Raw genomic sequence first — 23046 nt, 5'->3', positions numbered from 1 at the left:
ACCAGGATTCTCCAGGCAAGAATACTGGAGTGGGTTGCCATTTCCTTCTCCAGGGGATCTTCCCAACCCAGGGATCAAACCCAGGTCTCCCACATTGCAGGCAGACGCTTTAACCTCTGAGCTACCAGGGAAGCCCCATCATGTAAAATCTCAAGACTAGTGCCTGGCAGTAGCAGATGGCCACTAAACACTACCCCATTCTCCGAACTCCCTGGAATCCCCCATTTTCGTCTTTTATATTCTCTGTCCTTTGTTACAGTTTATCCCATCTCCTTCCTGTTCTCCTCTCTCTCCCTCCTTCTCTTAAACTTTGGCCTGAGCTCTTTTATCAGGCACTCATTCACTGCTACTTATTCTTTTACGCCCTTCTTAACCTTGCCAACTTGCCCAGCCCTTGAACTTCAGTCATATGGGGAATGGAGGTGAGAGAGGGAGAGTGTGGTGGGGCTGCTTTGCGTGCCCAACCTTGGAAGCCTGTCCTCACCCAATCACCTCCAGAAGAGCGTTTTAAGCATAGAGACTGAGGGTGGGGGATACTAGAATCTGACTGCCTGGGTTCAAATTCCACCTTTACCCTCAGGTAAGTTAGGCAATCTCTCTGTGCTCTTTCCTTACATGTAAAATCGGGGTGATAACAATCCCTCATGTATTATAACGTTATAAGTAAATATATGTCAAGAACCTGGTACAGCCATGTTTACTGAGTTTTAGCTACAATCACCACCACCACCATCATCCTAAATTCTATGGAGACTTCACTTCCCATCGTTATATTTTCAATTCGTGAGAGCAAAATTTGTTCTCAGGAATATGAATCAGGCCCTGGATGATCAAACTAAGGTGGAATTTTCCAGCAGCTCAATGTGATCCTGGCAGAAGATTCAGTTCTTATCCACACTCGTAGGCTTTGGACAACGTCACCACAAGTTGGAGACTGGTGCATAGCTCAGTGAGTTGGCTGCTGGCTGCCCAGCCATTTCTGGCAAGCCACCCGAAGATGCCACCACCCAGGGGCCTGGCCTGAGGAGCTCCCAGAGCCGCTGAGCCAGAGGATACACTGTCCCCGTGTGTTCAAGGCTCTCACAGAAGAGAAGGGGCCAGTGCTTTGAGGTGCTTTTCCCTCCAATTACTCACATGCTCAGATGCACTCCTCCCAACACTGTCATTAAAACTAATGGCTACTGGGCCCAGGCACACCGGTGTTTGCCTCGTGTCTGCTAATGATCTGTAATGGGCTCTGATAATGAAACCTTTTCCCAGAAATTTGTTTTTTAAGTGAATCAATTTTGTCCAGAGCTAAGTAAAAAGATGATATTTTCTTCATTTTTTAAAACTATAAACTATGTTCTTCTGGAAGGAGCCAGTTAACTAAGACTAAAATAAGACATTCTACAACAACCATTTGGACTCAAAAAGTGACATTTTCAGAGGACATGTGAGGAACTATTGGGGACAACAACAAAAAGCAGTATAGATTTGCCTCCTGGCATCTAAAGACACAAAATCCTTCACCAAATCCATGGCAGAAAGGCTTGCAGAGTAGACACTTATGGTCTGGGTCAACTCTCCTCTGGGGACAGCGCCCCACCCCACCCCCAGTACTCACAGTCCTTGTGCTTGGAGTGTCGATCTTTCTCCTTTCAGCCAGGCAAGGAGGAGCAGGAGACACAGGTCCAGCCCCGCAGAGTATCCCACACTCGGGTCACAGAGACTGGATAAGGGACTGGACAGGTGGTGCAGTGTGGACCATGAGAAATCAGGCACCATTCAATGTCTGATTCAAATGCCTCATTCAAACTTTTAAGGAAGGGAGGTTCTCTCTTTTTTCCTGAAGTTGGGCTTTTAAGGAAGTCAGCCCAGCTGGTGGCAACCATCTTACAATAAAAAAGAAAGTGCTTATCTATGAAGAGTCAACACAGAGGGAAACTGAGCTGAGAGATGGCAGGAGCTGGGTCCCAACAGCCACATCTGAGTGCCTGGATCCACGCATGTGTGAAGCAGAGGTTCCTTGCATATCAATTATGTAGGTGAACCAGTAAGTTCCATGTCAGCCTATGGAAGGTGGGCCAAGTTTTCTTTACTTGAATCAAGAATTCTGATTGGTGGATTTGCCTAAGTTGACACATAGGGTCTTCAATATAATGAATGCCTGTTCACTGAAAAGATGTCAAATTAGGGAAGTTTATCTTGGTGCTCAAGTATCAGAAACACGTGAGGACGGGAATAGTCACCTCTTAAGAACTCAGAAAGACCCTGGATTGATAGAAAAGCAAAGATTCCAAAAGCAAAGGCTGCACAGTAACTTCTACAGTGGGTGGTGCCTTGTTACAATGTGTCAGCTAGAGGTGAACAGCTGGGATGCAGTTTCCATCATTCACTTAGGATTTGAGAAAGAGAATGGATGTTACTGATTGGAATAAAAATAAATACCAGGCTTACTTTAGTGAGTTTAGCACAGTAACTGAAGGCTAAACATAGCATCTCTGCCTAAGGAGTAAAAATAAGCAGGAATTTTCTGTAAGGCTATGTGATCCCTATTTATACTCTCTCCTTATTAAGCCCACTAAGAGTTTAGCCTGTCCCGATTGTCTCCAGGCTGCTTTCCCCATTCTGAGCTCAGAACTTGTCTTTTTCAACTATAGCCTAACTCCAAGGTAAGCAGCCCCCGCTGAAAGCTAAAGGTGTCAGAATTTGTCTGATGTGTTTGGTGCTGGATTGTAGCACAGACAAGAAGAATATAACTTACTTTCAGACCGTTTTGCTTACTTTTTACAACAGAAAACTCAAAGCAAAGAAGGAGCAGCAGAACGTTGTAGGGCTTTATGTGACACTTAGAAATGAAAATAGGCCCTCTGTGAAAGAGAATTTGGCCTTAAAAAAAAAGACGACTTCCAGATGGTGAGGTCTATTTGACTGTGAAGCAAAACTGTGATGAAAGTAGGGAACGTCTCAGGCAAGTCAATTACACAAGATTAATCGGTAGATGATGTTCCACTGGGATCCAGCTAGCATAGAATTCTGGAATGGGAAGACAACATTTACTAAGCTTTCCCAGCTTTAGCGCCTAAAGAAGTAAAAAATCATATTGACATAAGAAGCAAAACAACTGTAATACTGTAGATGAAAAGCATATGTTCAGACAGAGTCAATTATGAGCTGCTCCCCACATGTGCCTGGTACATTTCTGCCTCTGAGCCTTTCCCTACTGTCCCTCTTGCACAGAACACCCCAGTCCTTTCTGCCTAAACCTGACCGATCTCTCAAGACCCAGGTTCAAGTGTCAATTTGATCACAAACCCTTCCTTGATCATCCTGTTGGGGAATTCAGCAGCACTTCATCCTGTAGGATCCATTTGGTCTTGGTTTACAGTTACCACATATTTTACATATTAATAATATGTATGATTATAAAGAAGGACTATATTTTCTTATTTTTTCTTTTAACTTCTTTGAAGTCACCATACTGTACTTTATATCCCAGGGACTTAATAAGTTTGCACCTGTTGACCACCTTCACCCATTTTTAAATATGTATGTGTGTGTATATATATATATAAACATATTTTATAGTTCTGCAGACTCTTGTTTTAAGGGCACTATCTCCAACTAGCTCATCTTTAGTATAATGTGCTTACATATTGAGGACATTCAGTAAACACTGCTGGACGACTAAGGAATATTCTGGCTGCAGAAGACTGAAACACCTGAACTAGAGGAATGAAAGGGCGTAAGAAGCCACCTCTGTAGCGCTGGCCCAGCTACCTTCTGTTTCTCTCTGCACACCGGAGTGACAGCAACTGGACTTTCTCCTTGTGCAGGAAACATGCTGCTCACCATTCTGGGTGGGGGAGGGGGTGGGCAAATCAGACTCTAACTGAAAATTTTTTAAGTTTTAAGTGACAGTTCAAAAAAAAAAAAAAAGGGAAAATATTAGGGTGGGTCTGGTTTGGTCATGTGTCAAGATTTCCCAACAAGTAACTCTATAAAAATATCAAATTTAATTATTTAAGCACCCATGTTTTATTATAACCAGTAGACACCTTTCACAAAATGACAAGAAGAGTAAGCCAGGTGTGAGCATCAAGCAGAAACAGTTGGACACAGTGAGGGCAGCTGCAGGTGGTGACGTGGAGTAAAAACCCCTACTCGGCTTCCTTTTGGTCCTGGCCATCCTCTGGGTGGCTTCACCTCTCTGTAGCCCCAGCTCTTTCCAACCTTGCCTTGGCTCCTGGCTTGTGTTTCTCCCCATCGTATTCCTTCACTCCCCTCAAGTGGGAGTCAATTATGTCCTGGGTGGCCAACCAGGTCAGAAAGCAGGTGATGGTATGGGCTCTCCCGATCACTCAGAGCGCCCTGCGACTGGTCTGGGGGAGGGGCGGTGCTGCTCTCTAACCCAGACATGCGAGATCCCGCTTCACCCCACGCCTACCAGGAAGCAGGGCTCAGGACCTCAGCACAGCCAACCGAGACATGTTGTGTCCTCAGCTATGCTTAAAGCAACAACTATGCTGCTCAGCAGGGCAGGCAACTTCTGCTGAGCACTTATTACATGACAAGAGCCATACTAAGTGCTTTACATGAACTAATTCATTTAATCCTCACAACCTTAGGAGGTAGAGAGCATTATTATTTCTATTAGACAGACAACTTTTACAGATGTCTAGTAACTTCATGGCAACACAGCTGATAAGCAGTAAAGTTGGGACATGAACTCAAATAAATCTGTTTGAGAGCCTACACTCTTAACACTGTGACAGCCTGAATAATGAAACCTGACATGTACTGCGGACTTCGTGAAGTGACACGAAGAGGATTCATATCACACACCACTTATGAGAGACTCCGAACATTTCCCTTGAGATAGTTCTGCTCCCCCAAAGTGCCCCACCCAACTGACAACACCCGCATCTCTCCTCTCTTGTCTCTCCCCAGCCTCTAGAACTCTGCATCCAGATGCCCCATTCAACAAAATCAAAGCCTGGCCCTCGGGAGACCGGACTCCACCTCCAGCTGTGCGCAAACACGCACTCTAGTCTCTGAGCTTCCACGTGGAGCACAGGCAGGCCCACAGTGATGCATGGGAAGGAGTTCTCAAAGAATCACATGCTCTCCATAGAAAAGGGAACATCTTGAGAGGTGGTGAAATACAGGTCAGCTCACCTGAGTAAAGATCACATGTTCTTTCTCTTCTTTACTACAGATTCTTCTATTTCTCAATGAACCTGGAGTAAAGCTAAGCATGAGGCTGTAGCAACACACATCTAAGGTTCTGCTGGAAATCACACCACTCTTCTATTTTGTGTGTGTGTGTGTGGGGGGCCCGACATACTGATTTCTTGGGCTCCAAAATCACTGCAGATAGTGACTGTAGCCATGAAATTAAAAGACGTTTGCTCCTTGAAAGAAAAGCTATGACCGACCTAGACAGCATATTAAAAAGCAGAGACATTACTTTGCCAATAAGGTTCGTCTGGTCAAGGCTATGGTTTTTCCAGTGGTCATGTATGGATGTGAGAGTTAGATCATAAAGAAAAATGAGTGCCAAAGAATTGATGCTTTTGAACTGTGGTGTTGGAGAAGACTCTTGAGAGTCCCTTGGACTGCAAGGAGATCCAATCAGTCCATCCTAAAGGAAATCAGTCCTAAATATTCACTGGGAGGACTAATGCTAAAGCTGAAACTCCAATACTTTGGCCACCTGATGTGAAGAACTGACTCATTTGAAAAGACCCTGATGCTGGGAAAGATTGAAGGTGGGGAGAGAAGGGGATGACAGAGGATGAGATGGTTGGATGGCATCACCGACGCAATGGACATGAGTTTGAGTAGGCTCCAGGAGCTGATGACGGACAGGGAAGCCTGGTGTGCTGCAGTCCATGGGGTTACAAAGAGTCGGACACAACTGAGTGACTGAACTGAACTGAACATACTGATTACATATTCATATTCTAGAGGAGTGTCTTAGGTTTCTGCTGAATATTTTTAATACAGAAGTCCAATGCTTCCTGAGCCATGCCAAATTCAGTGGGTTACTTGGTAAACTGCTTGTATGAGGCACACCAAGAGTGAAGTGTAAGGCAGGAAGCTGGCTTGGACTATGTCTCAGCCAGGAGCATTCAGATCATGGTTAACAGGGCTCTCTATGGCCTGATTCTGAGCAAGCCCTATTCAAAATATCAATATCAGCTCAAAATATCAAAATATCAGCTCAAGTTCTATTAAGCTTCCCTTTGTATTGCCACTGGAATTGGTTACTAAACTGTATCTTGAAAAGGATAACTCCAGGAGCTGACATTTCTTGAAGTAGAAGACAAGCCTGGAAAAATCATCTGAGTTTGCAAAGAAAAATACTCTAAGAAAAGTTTCTTTCTTTGCATTGATGAAGCTGGGTATTTACTTTTGGTCATGTTACCTAATTGACTCGTACTGAAATTAAAGGCATAATTAATAATTGGCTTGTGAAGCAGAGGAAATTTAACTTAGAATTTCCTAATAGACATAGACACAGAAAAAATAGCCCTCACCCCTACATAGAGATTTGGATGTTGCATGAAATTTCACTAGCAAAACTTCTCTTGACCCACAGCAAGGTCTTCTTACTTATTTTTCCTGGCTACTCTAATTCAGAGATTAAAGTACTACTAATTCTCAGGAACTTTCCTTTTCCATGTAAGGTCACAAAATAAACCTTCAAAGTATGAATTAATTTTCAATTTAGTAGGACATTTGGTGTAGGACTTTACACAAGAAATTGTTACTGATTTTTGCAACATGTATTACTGAACTCCTAGTTTTTTGGCAAGAAAAAAAAGTACAACTATCCTAATGAAAAAGTCAGTAAAAGCATCTGCCTACATGCGGGAGACCTGGGTTCGATCCCTGGGTTGGGAATATCCCCTGGAGAAGGAAATGGCAACCCACTCCAGTATTCTTGCCTGGAAAATCCCATGGACAGAGGAGCCTGGCAGGCTACAGTCCATGGGGTTGCAAAGAGTTAGACACAACTGAGTAACTTCACTTCACTTCAATGAGAAAGTCTCTTGTTAGGGACGGGAAAAAAAATTTTAACCACAACATATTCAAATGATCAAATTCCAACTTTTCATTTCTTTCAATATTTTTTCTCTATACATCACTCTTATGGTGTAAATTTTTAATTTTAGGTCATCTAAGATGTTAGATCCATAGACCTTTGTGAAGAAAAGAATTAGGAAATGTACCATCTTTTCTTTTATAAACCCAATGCTTGAAAATTGGCAGAGTCTGAGAAGCAGAAAGTCTCCTGGTTAACAGGATAAAAATGTTGGATCATTAAACCAGAACTCCTCCTTACTCCACTCTCAGTAAACTGGACCAAGGCAGACAAGGAAATTACAAATCTAAAGCAGATCTAGAAGATGAAGGAGGGAGATTATTGGAAACCTTGTCCATACAACATAAACTGCAAAGGCACTTCATTCAACCACAAATATTTCTGAATGAATGACCAGATCACTCACTTATTTACTGCTTAGAATCTGTCTCTCATTGGCAGTAATGTTCCCCTTATATCCAAAGCTCTGATTTTCCCCCATGTGGACTCTGAGAGATTTGAGCAGAGAGTATTGATAAGTCCCTTTCCTACTGACTGAACAGAAGGTATTTATTATGTGTCTGTGGGCTGATGGGGAAGAGACTGTCCCTCAGATCTGGTGGTTCTGGCGGCTCACACTGTGCAGGTAGGCTACGCCGGCAAACGCTCAACTGGTGGTGCCATATAACCATATGGACACATAAGCTGGAGCAAAGTCTCTGTTACACTAAGATTTAAGAAAGGGTAGAAGCTCAAATAAGAGCAGTCAGTGGTATTCCTCTGCTAATAATTATTTAAACTGCAGTCTTCATCTGGGATAGTGCTGGGTCTAACGGCTGTCTGAAATGATCACCTTGTCTGTGTCGGTCACTAACATGTGGACTGGTTCACTGTGTTTGGAATGTCTATGAGTCTACTTCTTGATCTTCTGCCAGTTTATTTTCACTGTGACAATCGCACATCACAAGTACCGCCATAGATGGCTCGGGGAATAAGTCCCCTAATTCCACTTTTACACAAAGGGTCAAGAGAAGAATGGTAAAGAGGAAGTGTGTGTGTGAGAGGTGGGGGCTGCTTCTCCCCCAGAGCGGGCAGAGAGCTGCATGGCACTCCTGTCATGAGGTCTATGCGATAAGGCACAGTGTGTGGAAGGGAGGGGAGGGGAGGGGAGGGTACAGATTTCCTCCAAGACAAGGTTGAAGCCAACACACCTGAAGATCGGAAATCTCTCTCATGCTTCAGCTTTGGATTTCCCACCCGTCAAGCAGTACTCTTCAAGTCTAAATGCTGAAGTTCGTGGGCTATAGTCCTTTCTGCCAGTGATGTCTGATGTGACATGACAACAGCCTTGCCAACCTCCTTCTCCCATTCCATCTTTTGGGCGCCGCTGTCCTCAAATTCTATCCTGCATCTTTCACCTGCTTAAATCATCAAAGGTTTTGAGTACGTACAGTGGTAAGCAAAATAAACTGAGCAGGGCTTTAGCATTTTCTCAAAACCCAAGATGATTTCTCTCTATGTCACTGCTATAGTCACCAGAAACTACATAAAACACTTATTTTCAGTGTGTCTAATCACAAATGGTGTCACTTCTATCCTTTACAAGAGAAGCTGAAAAGAATGATAAAACTACTAAGTTATTCCTTTTCGTGACAGGAAGCATGTGATCTTACTATCCAGAAGGCAGAGATGGGTAGTGAGGAACACAGGTGCCTTATGCTGTGTGACTGAGTTTCCAGAGCAACTGCTGATTATGATGGAGTAACTCTAACGTATTTCCATAGAGGTCAGAAGTTAAGGTTTTTCCATTATATATTCTGTTTTAAAATGGGGCTTTTAAAGGAAATTGGGTAGATGGAGAAAGATGAAGATCAGGTGAAAGAACTATATACAGCTCAAGAAAATGGAACTCCTGAAATTTCACAGTGTTGGTTGATGGGATGGGAGAGGAATTCATGAATAGCCAGCTGACTTTCTGGTTTCCTAAGTTAGGGCTTCCTAATTTATTAAGAAATCTGAAATCAGTTCAGACCTAGAGGTCTAACTGGATCCACTCTACTTAGCTGCCTGAGACAAAGTTCCTCTGCTGTCCTAAAAGAGTTATCATTTACTAAATTGACCTGGAGTCATAGAGAGACGACCAACCTTGGGAGAAGTTATTTGGTTACTGCATGAATGATTTAAATACCACTAATTTCATTTAAAACAAACCAAAAGCAACACCTTCCTATACAGCCCTTATTGTTTAATCAAATGGCAGGTATCTCACTCAGATTATTAGTTACTGAGGATATAACTGACGTTAAAAAAAGAGAATTCTTCCTCACAAAGACATATAGCATAACTTAAAGGAGCAAATAAATAAAATAAGACAATTGCAAAACTGAGTAAATATCTATTTTACATTGAGTTTTCAAAACAGAAAAATACAAACGTGTTTGTAAAAAAAATTCTAAAATGATAAAAAAGGCAGTGTTGAAAAATCAATGTCCCTTCCAGCACAAGCCACTGTCCGGTCTGCCTTCATTATAGAAAACCACCCTAATTCACTTTCCTGTATCTTTCCAGAAATACTACAAACACATACACATATCTGTCTGAGTATATACTCCTGGATTCATATATATAAGTATGTACACTAATGGTTTTCAAAAGTAGCTGCATATCAAATCACCAAGGAAGTTTAAGAAACATACCAAAATTCAGATCCCACCAAGATCAATGAACTCTGAGGTTCCAGGGAAGGGGCCTATGTGCTGGAATTTTTCATTTTCGTCTCCTCAGGTGCTAAAGTATGGCTGGGCTGAGAGCTGCACATCACCCTACACCTTGCTCTTAGCATGCTCCATACCTGCATGCACAGAACAATCTCATTCCTCTGCTGTAGGTAGCAGTTTACATTATGATTTATTTCAGCAGCCCTTTACTGGCAGTTATTCCTTCTGGTCCCACAGTTTGGCTTTTATAAATGGTACCACACTATACCTCTGTGCTGGAGAGCATCCACTCCTCTCTGGGAGGAGTATCTGCCCTCCTCTCTGGGCACTAACCAGCATGGATTTCTTGTTGGGTTCACCAATGGGGAGCTCCGGCAGGAGATCAGCAGGAGGAAGGAGAGAGCCAAGGTATTTATTCCCTAGTCTCCCTTTCTGAGAGGTCACCTCCACCTGGCCGAATCCCTTGACCAAAGGTCCTTTCAAAGTGCTGACTTGATAGAAGTCTCTCTCCTTCTGGGTTCTGGTAACCACTTTCTACTCAAATTCCTTTGGCCTAAGGATGGTAATTAGTTGGCTGCTATTAGCTCTGGTTTACTGTACTAATAACTCTAGTGATTCTCCTATTCCCACCCCTTTATAAATAAATTCTCCTTGAATAATGCTATTTTCATTGCAGACTGATGTTTCTTCTTAGGATTCCAAAAGGTCAACCCTAGATGGCATCTATGCCTTTATTTCTTTGTGGACAATGCTGTCCCGGTTCCTTCTGAGAGCACTGGTTTCTTCACAAAGGGCAACAAGAGGTAATAAGGTTACCTTAAAGCAGCCATTTTATCCCTTTTTCTGAACATTTTTGACAACAACCAGGGAACAGCCCCATTACCTCTTCAATGTGCAAGGAGTATTGGAAGTATTCTGAAGCAATGGCTTAGGGAGAACCTCACTGCTTTCTCGGGAAGGGAGCTGACAGACACTGAAGAAAAACAGAAGAACAAGGGCAGTGGATGACTAAGATGCAGAATTTCAGGATGCTTTCTTTTCAGAAACAATTTTTTTTTTTTTGCCATATGACAGTCAAATTGACAAAAAGTTACAGGCTGGAAAGGAATCCCTGAGGCTAAATTATCACTCAGTGAAAACTCAGAATTGCAACTGGGTTGCAGTCTAATTAGTGTTGCTCCAACTGGCTCCACCCAAAGGAGAAACAATAGGGCAGATGCCCGACAAGGCTCTCAAGAGCAAAGGAGTAAGCCTGATGACTGTGAGCAAACACTTGTAGCTTGACTTGTAAAGGGAGTGCTTCTACTGATTTCTATGTATTTTATTATTTGTAGTTCATTTAGCTTTAGTTCTTTTATTTTAAAATTATTATCTCAGTATTTTGAATTGGGCTGCTCTGTGTTACACAAGGATCAAACAAATAAACAAAAATAAACATTGCTGCTAAACCTGAAAGGAATCAACACTAGGGGTTTGTTCACTGGTGGTGGGGAGACAGTTTAACAGCCAATAAAGATAAGGTAATTTTAAAAATTACAGAAGTAACTGATTTACATTGACCACTTATTACAAACCTGGCCATTTACTAAATATTACACAGTGATATCTCATCTGACTCTCACAACAAATCTTGAATGCAGGTATTATTCTTAATTGGGGCTTCCCTGATAGCTCAGTTGGTAAAGAATCCACCTGCAATGCGGGAGACCTCCGTTCGATCCCTGGGTTGGAAAAATCCTCTGGAGAAGGGATAGGCTACTCATTCAGTATTCTTGGGCTTCCCTTGTGGCTCAGCTGGTAAAGAATCTGCCTGCAGTGTGGGAGACCTGGGTTTGATCCCTGGGTTGGGAAGACCCCCTGGAGAAGGGAAAGGCTACCCACTCTAGTATCTGGCCTGGAGAATCCCATGGACTACAGTCTATGGGGTCGCAAAGAGTCGGACACAACTGAGCAACCGTCACTTTCACTATTATTACTTACCATTTCAGGGAAGAGGTCTAACTCAGAGAGGGCTAGCGACAGCTAGGATATACCAGAGCTAAGGTTTCACTGCCCGGGCCACACTGGCTTTTCCGTAACGCAGATCCCAAGGCTCACTGATGCTCTGTGCACGACAGAGCCGCTTATGTTATGATAGAGCCTGTTTCAGTCTTCAGATACCTACGAGCATATATCTCTATATAAATGAAATCACTATTCGTTTGCAGAATCTCTGCCATAATGATACCATCCATTATGAGAAACATATTTCCCCCCTCAAAAATAGTGTTTCAGAATAGCATTTCCTTAAACTATGGAATCCTGTTTTAAGAGGCTGAAGTACTGTAAAACCATCTTCTGTGGTCACATACATTTAGGAAATGCAGCCTAAGACACGCCCCTCGGGAGATGCACAATGGACATATTAAAGGCACAGAAGTCCTCTTGCTAAGAATCTGTTGAACTTCGCCCCATTCCCCTCTTTGCACTTGTCTCCCATTCCTGCATCAGTCTGGTGCACGGTGATCTACAAGCCTCACATCTTTCATACATGCTGATGCCGACCCAACACTCAGTATCACATACCCTGAGATCTCTTTTCCTGTCAAGACCCAGTGCAAGGGTCTTGATCTTCTTGGGTCACATACACAGTAGATGCACAGTAAGAATATCTATTGGCTTGATTAATTGATGAACCCATCCTGTCTCGATTTATGACCAAAAGGCAAGTATTTGCAAAGCAGCTGGCTGGCTTCCTTGAGGAGCTTTAAAGGAAAGCACTGGTGAGCTAATTGGATTCCCCTGAGGGCCAAGGGCCGAGCGCTCTCAAGCTCCACTACTGTCATCACTGCAGGGACAATCAAAGTGCCAGTGATGACACAGGCTTGGCCCTGAGAGCTTTACATTGATGTATATCCAGATTTTATTCTTGTGGAAGTCCATCAGCCTAAGGCACTGTGACTCTGGTTCTCAGACTTGAGGACCACGTGTCAAAACGACCTGCTGGGCTTGATAAACCACGATTGCTGGGCCCCTCCTCCAGAGCTGCCTATCCTGTAAGTCTGGATGGGGCCTGAGAACATGTATTTCTAACAAGCTCCCAGGTGATACCAATGATGGTGGTCCTAGGACCACATTCTGGGAACCACTACACTGAGCTAAGACCCTGCCTAGAAAGAGCAGCATGCAGAGACCAAAGCAGCCTACAGTACAAGGTTTTCTAGATTCTTAACTCAGACAAGGCTGAGTTTCCAACTAGAGGCTGTTTCCAACTAGAAATGTGTTCCTAGCTAAGTAAGCATCTGCTTTCCAGACTGACTGAAAAGATTTAAAAGTAGTTCCTGAACTCCAATATGCTTTTAATTTACTTAATTTAGGATCTGGATCTCCCAGTAAGATTCCTCCAAATTATATACATAGGGAGGAGAGAGACAATCCCAGTTCTAATCCAAATCGAGAAAAACAGCCACTTAGTGTTCCTTCCAAGTCCACTTACAGGCAAAATAGTGCTGAAAGCCATGCAAAATCTTAAGCTTACTTCCTTCCCTAAAGGCACTACCAAAACGTGGGGACTTAAAATGCTTAACACCTACTTACATAGACAAAATACAGCTCACTCCAGAATGAAACCTGTTCATTCATATATTTAATTAAACTCCAAGGTTTCAGCATCTACCATGTCATGGCAAATGGGGGGCATTATTTAAGACTATTTAGTAAGATTAATTAGTTTATAGAAGAAAATGCAGACCCTTTCCATGATTTTAGCTTGTTAAGGGGGGAAGAAAACAATCCGTATGAAGGAAAACATTGTTCCCTTTCTGATTTCCACTCTGTCAGGGATGCCAGCTAAGCACTGAACGGTGTTTGGTCCCCATCTCCTCCCATACCCCCTCTGCCGACCGGCTGGAGATATCCAAGCCCACAGACAGCCCTGGTGCTTGGGAAAGAAATCCTGTGGGTCATGAAGAGTGAGGCCTGCCTTGAGCAATTTTTTTCTGTGGAAAAATAAAAGAAGAACCGCTAATAACCAAATGCATTTATCCAGTAAAAACCGGATGGATCACCAGGCAGGATCACCACCCTCGACCAAGTGAGATCTTGGCTGGGCAATGGGAAAAGCTGACAGGAAGCCTCTCAGAAAACAAGAATGTGGGTGACATCAGTGACAATCTCTGAAAATGCCAAGGGAACCTAGTCTGGTACCAAACGGAACCTGGCTAGGTATCCAACCTAGCCTTGGAAAAGCTGTGGCCGTGGTGGCCCCAGGAGCCTGAGACGTAAGAGGGATGGTTCAGGGCTTGTCCAAGAGATGACCACGACTGAGCAGGCGGGAACTACTGTGGGGGCGGTGAGGAGTAACAAGAAAAGGAAAAGGATTCCTTGTGAAAATCATTTTGCTTTCAAGCTATTTTGCAAGGTGGGGAACACCGCCAAATTTTCAGGCAAAACTGTCTGAAGAGATCTTTTATGCTTGGAGGCAGGTGAGAAAAAATATCCTCAATCTAACAGGAAAGGTCCTCTTCCCACAGAAAGCTGATTTAACCACAGAGGAAAACTTCCTCTTTCAAATCCCTGCATTCCAAAGAATGACACATAAAGATCACTGGAGCAAACCCATAGCTGCCTGTTTGGGTGTAACTCTTTTGGCATAAAATAGCATTTAGATGGTAAAATTACTTAAAAAAATATGCCATTAGTTATCGCTTGTCTAACGCCTCTTATTCATTTAGTGATTTATCTGGACCCAATAAATAACAGTGAGGCATGCAGCTTATCAGGTACCTGGTGAGGTGTGGAGGTTTCCTATGTTTTAGGAACAGGCCTGTCTACCCCGGTGGGTCTAGGTTTAAGGTGGGGCGGTACCTGCCTCTACAGTAGAAGCTCCTTCTTCCACTAGTAACTCAAAGACTGACCTGACAGCTCCAGGCCATCTAGACAGGAGACCAGTGTGGAGAATGGTCAGAACAGCCTGGGACATCTCTCTGTACCTGAATAACACACACCAGAGATGAGGAATAAAGGGACAGGAAGGACAGAGTAGAAGAGGACCCCTGACGAGTTGCTGATAATTGCCATTCATAGTGCCGAACACGTAAATGACACAAAAGATGATCTCGTTTAAACATCACAAAACCTTTTCATGGAGGGTATGATTACCCTATTTTACAGATGAAGAAACTGAGGCAGAAAGTACTAAAGCAACTTGCCTCCTTCCCCTCCAAATCCATACCTGCTTTTCTCTATGTTAATTTTCTCCACAGAACTTTTCAACATTTGCTATCTGAGATTCTGATATTACCTTTCTAGAATATAAAATCCATGACAGCAGAAACAATGCAATTTCTTATCACCCTATCTTTAGGATTCAGAACAACACCTGGCCCACAGTCAGTGTTCAAACAATATTTATTGAGTGAATGTTGACTGAATAAGTAAAACAGAAGTAAACTTTTAGAGATATCTCTCTTGGTGAGCTTTTCCCAGGTTTCATGTGAGGGCAGCTGAAGCAAATTCAGTAGGAGCCAACACTGCTTCAGAGAAACAGCTCGGCCTGGAAGCAGGCCGTGTTTATCCTCTGAATTCCAGGCACTGTTCTCCTGCCTCTCACTGGCCACTAAAACTGGAGAGGTTGACTCTGGCAGAAACTGAAGGCATTTGGCATGCACACATCTTTTAGGTCACCAGAAATAACTTGGACATGCATGTGTGTGTGTGTTAAGCGGAAAGGACAAGAAAAATCAGTTTTATTTATGGGGCTACTGGGCAGCGAGTTAGTTTTTATGGGTGGGGACCACTTAGGCAGGGAGAACTCTCAGGTTAGGTTATTCCATTACTGGAATCATCCCCTGTCCTTCTCTCTATCCCTACCCCAGTGGTCTGAAAAAAAAGCATTTCCTTGGTCAGTTTTAATTTGGGGGAATTACTGCAGTATCTTTAGTCCCTAGTGGGATGTCCCCTGACTTCTTTCTTAGCATTTGTTTACTTCCTCCTTAAAAATCACTATCCTCCAAAAAAGCGGAGGCATGAGGCCAGTTCTGTTGGTCACTAGGAAGGAAAGAGATGAATTTCTGCCGTCCTTTGTAAGCACCCAGCGAATGACCTCTGCTCTTAGGACAGTTCACCCCACTATGTCCACCATTGGGAGAAGGGGGATGGGTGCATTCAGGGACACATTCGGGGCCAAGGACAGGCATTGGCCAGTTGATGTTGGTGCCAGGATTAAAACCTAGGTCTTCCTGCTTTCCATATCAGTAATAGAACTATCTTTCTTTTTGCCTCTGCCATCAGATATGGGTTTGGTTTTGTTTCTTAACTTCTTAGAATCTCATTTATGAGTTATTTTCTTTCAAACAAGATTCTGGAAATGGGAAGCTCATCTTCATATGCCACTGTGGCAGGGTGAGAACCTTCCATCCCCTCCTACTGACCTAGGCAGCCTAGCTCCATCCCAAGGCCATTGCTCATGACTCTGACTTCTGTCAGTTAACCTTTGCTGAAAAAACTGGCCCAAATTCAGTAGCTTAAAACAACCACAAGGTATTACTCCTCATGCATCTGTGAGTTAATTGGGCAGCATTTCTGTTGCTCTTTCCTGGACTCACTCTTGTGCCTGCACTGGCTGACTCTGGGCTCTGGGCTTAGCTGGTGAGAGTAGGCCTTCTCTTTCCAATAGTCCTTCATTTTCAAGGAGGTTGGACTGGGCTTTTTTACATGGTGACTGGGATCCAAGAGGATGAGACAGGAAGCTGCAGGGCCTTGTGGCCTGGCATGGAAGTCATATGATGGTCAAATCAAGTCAGAGGGTAAAGGCCAGCCTAAGTTCAACAGCTCCACCTCTTGAGGGGAGGAGCTACAAAGACTCTTGGGCCATATTTATCATAGGCCTCCGAGACAGAAGGGAATGAACTGGGACCATAAGAAGCTAGGGACTAAAGAATTTCATCTGTTACCAGAAAACATATGGATTTAAAGTGGCCAAATCTTTTAACTTTTCAAAAGAAGCTGGGAATCTAGATTTTAAAAAATCTATTAATAGCCTGTCTTTTAGAGCAGTTTTAAGCTTATAAAAAACTGCTCAAAATAACTTAGAATTTTTATATAACTCTCCCCTTTCCCTAAGTTTCCTCTATTATTAACACCTCTCATTACTGTATAGCTACTGATGAACCAATTTTGATACATTATTATTACCATTGTTATTAACTATCAACCAAAGTCCACAGTTCACATTAGGATCCACTCTTTCTGTTCTATGAGTTTTATGAGTTCTGAAAAGGCATAATGTCTTATGTCTACTACTGTCCTAAAAAACCCTGTGTCCCTCCTGCCCTCTAATCTTTTTACTGATTTTGTAGTTTTCTGTTTTCCAAAATGTCATGTAGTTGGTATCATACCATACTATAGTCTTTTCAGAGTGGCTTTACACATGTATGGTTTAATCCATGTCTTTTCATGACTTGATAGCTCATTTCCTCTCAACATCAAATAATATTCCATTGTTTGGATGTATCATAGTTTGGTTATCCATTTACCCGCTGAAGAATGACTCGGTTGCTTCCAACTTGGCAATTATGAATAAAACTGCTATTTATATTTGTGGGCAGGATTTTGTTGTGAATGTAAGTTTTCAACTTATTTGAGTAAACACCGAGGAGTGTGGTCGCTTGATTGTGTTGTGTGATAAGTCTACATTTAGTTTTATAAGAAGCAATCAGCTTGCCTTTTAAAGTGGCTTTCTCAGTTTGCATTCCCACCAGCAATGCATGAGACTTCTGTTGCTCCTTATCCTCATCAGCATTTAATGTCAGTGATTTGGAGGCTAGCCGTTCTAATAGGTGTGGAATGATATACCCTTGCTTTAATATTGAGCATACTGGTCCTTTATCAGATATGCATTTTGCAAATGTTTTCTCCTAGTCTGTGGCTTGGCTTTTCATTTTCTTAATAATGTCTTTTGCAGAGCAGAAGCTTTTAGCCTAAATGAAGTCCAACTTACCAAGTTTTTCTTTCATGGATTATGCTTTTGGTGCAATATTTAAACAGTCACTGCCAAACCCAAAGAGACCTAGTTTTTCTCCTTTGTTGTGTTCTAGAATTTTATAGTTTTGCATTTTACACTTAGGTCTATGATCCATTTTGAGTTAATTTTTGTGAAAGTTGTAAGGTCTATGTCTAAATTCATTTGTGTGTGTGTGTATGTCTAGTGGTTCCAGCCAGCATGAAATCTGGATTTTGTTGTGAAGTGACCTGATCTTAAAAGGTCGGTTCAATTTTTTTTTTTGGTGGTCATGCTGAGATGACAACTAAGTTCTCCTTCCTCCAATACACATTTCGTAGAATGTTTTTCTCCACCCTGGATCACCTCTGCCTCCCTCATCCCCTTATCTGAAATGCTCTTCCATCCATTCGTATCATCTTTCCTAGTGCCCACCTCACATTTCATCTACTCCGCCTTTCCCAACACTAGACTGGCTTGTGTACCTAAAAAATACCCAGTTAAGAGTTGTTGAACTCTATATACACTTCTGAGTTCTAAGTTCCATTTAGCACTGTCGTTTACCACCGTCTTTCCTCCTCGACCAGAGTATAAACTTCTGGGGAGGCCCAGGGATTCTCTCCTTCTCCTTTACCACAGGAAGCTCAGCAGAGGTCTGAGCACAAATTTGGTCAGTGATCTCCACCGACCATTTTAGACAATCTAAAGTGCTCTTTGATCTTTAGGAGAGATGGCTGAGGACCTCCCAAAGACAGGATCCCCGAAGTCTTGCCCTAGCAAGGCTGAAATGGTAGCATCTCTGATTCTGATGCCAGCTTTAGCATTATGTCCACAAAACAAGAGGGCACTCATCCCCTCGGAGAATTAGGAAAGATTTACCAATGAGACAGCAAAATATGGCCTCTGAAGCACCAAAGATGCCGAGTCACAAATGTGTTTCTTTCATTATGATTGTTATGTGGTCAGAAGGATCATCCCAGTCATTATGAAAACAATGAAAAATGAATGAAATAAAAAAAAGACAGTTTTTTGGTGACTGATTCCCCACCTCATGCCTAATTTATATTCAACATAGTGGTAATCCCCCACCCCTTGATTTGGTCTTGTGTGTTTCCCATCTTTAAGTGTTTCCCATTTAAGGGGTTTGGTGCATCTCAAAGTGAGCAAAGATGGAAAGAATGAAAGGGTCCAGGGCTGAGACCCAAGAGGTCTGGACTGGTTGTGACAGAGCCCAAGCACCACAGCGGAAGGTGCTTCAGACCTCTCAGAATTCACAGCCTCAGGGAAATGCTGCGGCTTGCATTTGCTGGGGTGACCTCGAGTCTGTCTGTGTGTGGTCCATCCAGGCCAATCCAGGCAGAAATAAACAGGCAGGCACAAACTGGGTGACAAGCTCTCCCAGCCCTGGGTTTAGAAATGGGTGGTGAACCAGTTGCAGTGTGGAGCCACTGACATGGCCCTCATCAGGGCTGAGGCAAACGCTGTTTCAGCACTGCTTCTACCTCAAGAGCAGCCTTCTCAGAGCTCAGGACTCCCACGGATCACTTCACTATTCCCTCGAATGGAAGACAACAGCCCAGCAAGAAACATACCCACATTCCAGCCTCCCATCCTCCACCAAACAAGGAGACTGTTCCAGGCCTCATACTCCCTTCCCTGGGAAAGCCCCCAAACCTATAGCAGGTAGGCATGTGTCCCACGGATGGCATGAAGCAGGTAAAGTGATAGCCAGTGTTTTACATAAAACAAATCTAGCTTATTTGAAGTATGACTTTTGTACATTTCATAGCATATGACGAATAATTGGGTTCTCAAAAAAAATCACATCTAGACATCAAAAAATAAAAAATCACAAGCCCCCTCATCTATGACCTGTTTAAAAGACATAACCCCCCATTTCCATGTAACTGCTGAAGCAGCCTCTTTGGACACACTATAGTCAACAAAGCCTTAGGGGCGCCCAGATACCAGCTGCTGAAAACAGAACTTAAAGACCACTAGTTGGTGCTGCTGGTGAAAATCATAGAGTGTTGAGCAACCATGCTCATCAGTTCAGTTCAGTCGCTCAGTCGTGTCCGACTCTTTGTGACCTCATGAATCGCAGCACGCCAGGCCTCCCTGTCCGTCACCAACTCCCAGAGTTCACTCAGACTCACGTCCATCGAGTCCGTGATGCCATCCAGCCATCTCATCCTCGGTTGTCCCCTTCTCCTCCTGCCCCCAATCCCTCCCAGCATCAGAGTCTTTTCCAATGAGTCAACTCTTCACATGAGGTGGCCAAAGTACTGGAGTTTCAGCTTTAGCATCATTCCTTCCAAAGAAATCCCAGGGCAGATCTCCTTCAGAATGGACTGGCTGGATCTCCTTGCAGTCCAAGGGACTCTCAAGAGTCTTCTCCAACACCACAGTTCAAAAGCATCTATTCTTCGGTGCTCAGCTTTCTTCACAGTCCAACTCTCACATCCATACATGACCACAGGAAAAACCATAGCCTTGATTAGAAGGACCTTTGTTGGCAAAGTAATGTCTCTGCTTTTCAATATGCTATCTAGGTTGGTCATAACTTTTCTTCCAAGGAGTAAGCGTCTTTTAATTTCATGGCCACATGAAACCATGCTCATGCTGAGCAACAAATAATCTCAGCAACTGCAAGGTACAGAGGCTTAAACAGAATGGAAGAAAAGGAACCAGAATCTCCTTAAAGTCTAGGAAAGCAGCATTAGGAGTCCCTGAGGGAGCCATCCATCACGGGATGGAGGCTCCACTGGCCATGGAGAACCAGAAGGGACTCACTGTCCACAAGCTGAACAAGTTACATTATTTGAACATTTGAGGATACTTCCTGGTATACAAACACATCATCTACGTCATAATAGGTAAGTAATTAAACTTCTTGAATATCAAGGTAGGATTTAAAGCTGTCAACAATTAAAAAGAGACCTGATTTTCTCAATGTACAGTTTCATCTTACACTGTGGCTGCATTTTCTAAGCACCTCTTACCCATTTTAGAATCATTTTTCATTCCAACCCTTAGTATCCCTTAGTCTCTTCTAAGGAAAAAAAACGTTAGACCCATTTTGCGGGTCTGTAAATATGTTAGCGAGATAGAATGGTGGGGTGCAATCATGCAACCACAGCGAGGAGAAGGGTAGGAAATGGTTCTGACATGCTGGTGTCTCACCAAGAGAAACGACTGCCCTGAAGGCAATTTGTGGCTGAACCGCGAACTATTTTCATCAGAGAAAGGCAAAGTCAACTCTGCTCTTCCTGAGTTTCACACAACTGTGGCCAGAGGGTCCAGCTGTTCTGGTCATGGCCTCACATTCTTTCTGCAAAGGCTCTAGTGGACAAGATTTATGCGGTGGTCTGAAGAAGCAAGCTAAGTAATGTGGGATGTAACCAGAAAAGAGAACTTTCTGGCCCAAGCAGAATAAATCTAGTTTCCGTGGAGGATTGGACAACCAGCCTCAAAACAGTCTCAGCTATGGGTGCTCAACACCAAATAATGAAGCAACAGAGGTTCTTCTCTTTTGGAGCATCTGCTCTGTGATCATGGTCATGCTGAGCTTTGAGGAGCTAAAGACTCAAAAGGCTCCTGGAGCTATTCTCTCTGGCAGTAGAGACAGATAGCACTGAACATATTCAACAAAAGTTGGGGAGAAGGGAAACTGTGACAACACAAATGAGTGAAACAAATGTAGCTGCTGATCTACTGAGCTACTACAGTGCCCGGATGTTTGTAAAACTAAAAGAAGTAGTTTTTCATGCCCTAGCAGCCAGCACAGGCAAGGAGCCATCACCAAAGCCATCTCAGCAGGATGGTAGATCAAACATCACCAAGGCCAAGAAGCAGTATGTTAACAATCGTGATTCCCCTTTGAGATGATGGTGCTTAAAACATGTGAAATAAACTTAGCCAAGCTTCCAAGTTGAGGGAGAAGGTTTACGTTAGGTTCATGGGACAATACTCAAAGTCAGGCGGGGCCAGAAAGCACATTCTGGGTAGAATGGCCGACAAGGGCCCCTTGTGGCCAGCAGCTGGACGTCATACTTACAGTGAGTTGGGCCGGGTGGGTTTGAGCACATCCAGGTCTGGGTCACTGGAGTTTATGTTGGGCTGTAAGCTGCTGCTGGAATTGAGGATGCTGTTCGCATTTGAAGAGACGACAGATTCCAAACTGGAGTTGATGAGGCTGTTTCTTTGTTCCTCTGTGGGGAACAGAAACCCACAAACCCCATATTAATATTATTCCATTCGATTCCATTGGGATAGTCTGTTCCTACCTATCCAAAAGTTTATAAATAATGAGGTTACATGGAGCTCTCTGGTGCTAATGAAACTAGGAAAAGGACATAGGGAAGAATTACAGGACAAATAAGAATCACAAGTGGGAGGACCTCCCCGTGGATCCTGTGGTTGGGAAACTGCCTGCCAATGTAGGGGACGTGGGTTTGGTCCCTAGACTAGGACAAGTCTACGTGCTGAGAGGCAGCTGGGCCTGTGCTCTAAAGCCTGTGAGCTGCAACTACTGAGCCCACACGCTGCAACCACTGAAGCCAGTGTGTCTAGAGCCCGTGTTCTGCAACAAGAGAAGCCACCACGATGAGAAGCCTGCACACCACAACTAGAGAGCAGCCCTGGATCGCGGCGACTAGAGAAAGGCCACAAACAGCAACAAAGACCCAGCACGGCCAAAAATAAATAAACAAATGAATTAAAAAAATACTAATTACCAGTGGGAAAGGAAGAACCTGAGAGTAACAGGTGATGTGAAACTTTAGAGCAAAACTCATTCCTCCGCTTGACAGGACGTATCTTCTCTTTCACATGACAAACCTTTTCGTGGCTCAACCACCACACAAGTTGTATCTTCCTTGGACTGGCAGATGGTCAGAACAGAGAGAAACTTCAAAGCCCCCTTGCAGTCAATCATATCCTTTTGGCTTCTGTGACATTCACCCTTTATTCTAAAACTCCTGCCCCTAACACTGCCTTACTTGCCTAAGCCATGTCCTACCTCTGACCCTATGGTACCACACTATAAAATATCTACTCTTTAGCCATCCACTTCCTTATGGCTCTGCAATCTAACCCCCTGATCACTCCCCAGCCAGATCCTTCTGGGTTGCCTCTAGCTCCAACTATTTGATGCTGAGCTTCCAGTTAGTTTTTTGACTAATAGATCTATAAGGACTACAGAGTAGTCTACATATACAAATCTGAGTCTATGTTCCAAGCAGTCACATTAGTGCTTGGAGAATATTACCAAGTCAGAG

General features: G+C 43.4%; 1 protein-coding gene across 4 annotated transcripts in view; it reads right to left on the bottom strand.

The window, feature by feature from the left end:
- ARHGAP26 (Rho GTPase activating protein 26) overlaps positions 1 to 23046 on the bottom strand; it is a 489482-nt gene that overhangs the window by 56911 nt on the left and 409525 nt on the right. For all 4 annotated transcript variants that reach the window (XM_069592302.1, XM_069592300.1, XM_069592301.1 and 1 more), the window contains exon 20: positions 21825 to 21978. In XM_069592302.1, the coding sequence (XP_069448403.1) occupies positions 21825 to 21978 (154 nt within the window). The remainder of the gene's footprint in view (positions 1 to 21824; positions 21979 to 23046) is intronic.

The sequence above is a fragment of the Ovis canadensis genome, chromosome 5 (assembly GCF_042477335.2).
Source record: "Ovis canadensis isolate MfBH-ARS-UI-01 breed Bighorn chromosome 5, ARS-UI_OviCan_v2, whole genome shotgun sequence".
NCBI classification, from domain to species: domain Eukaryota; kingdom Metazoa; phylum Chordata; class Mammalia; order Artiodactyla; family Bovidae; genus Ovis; species Ovis canadensis.
Note: the sequence above shows the minus strand (reverse complement) of the source record. Positions and strands in the feature narration are given on the sequence as shown.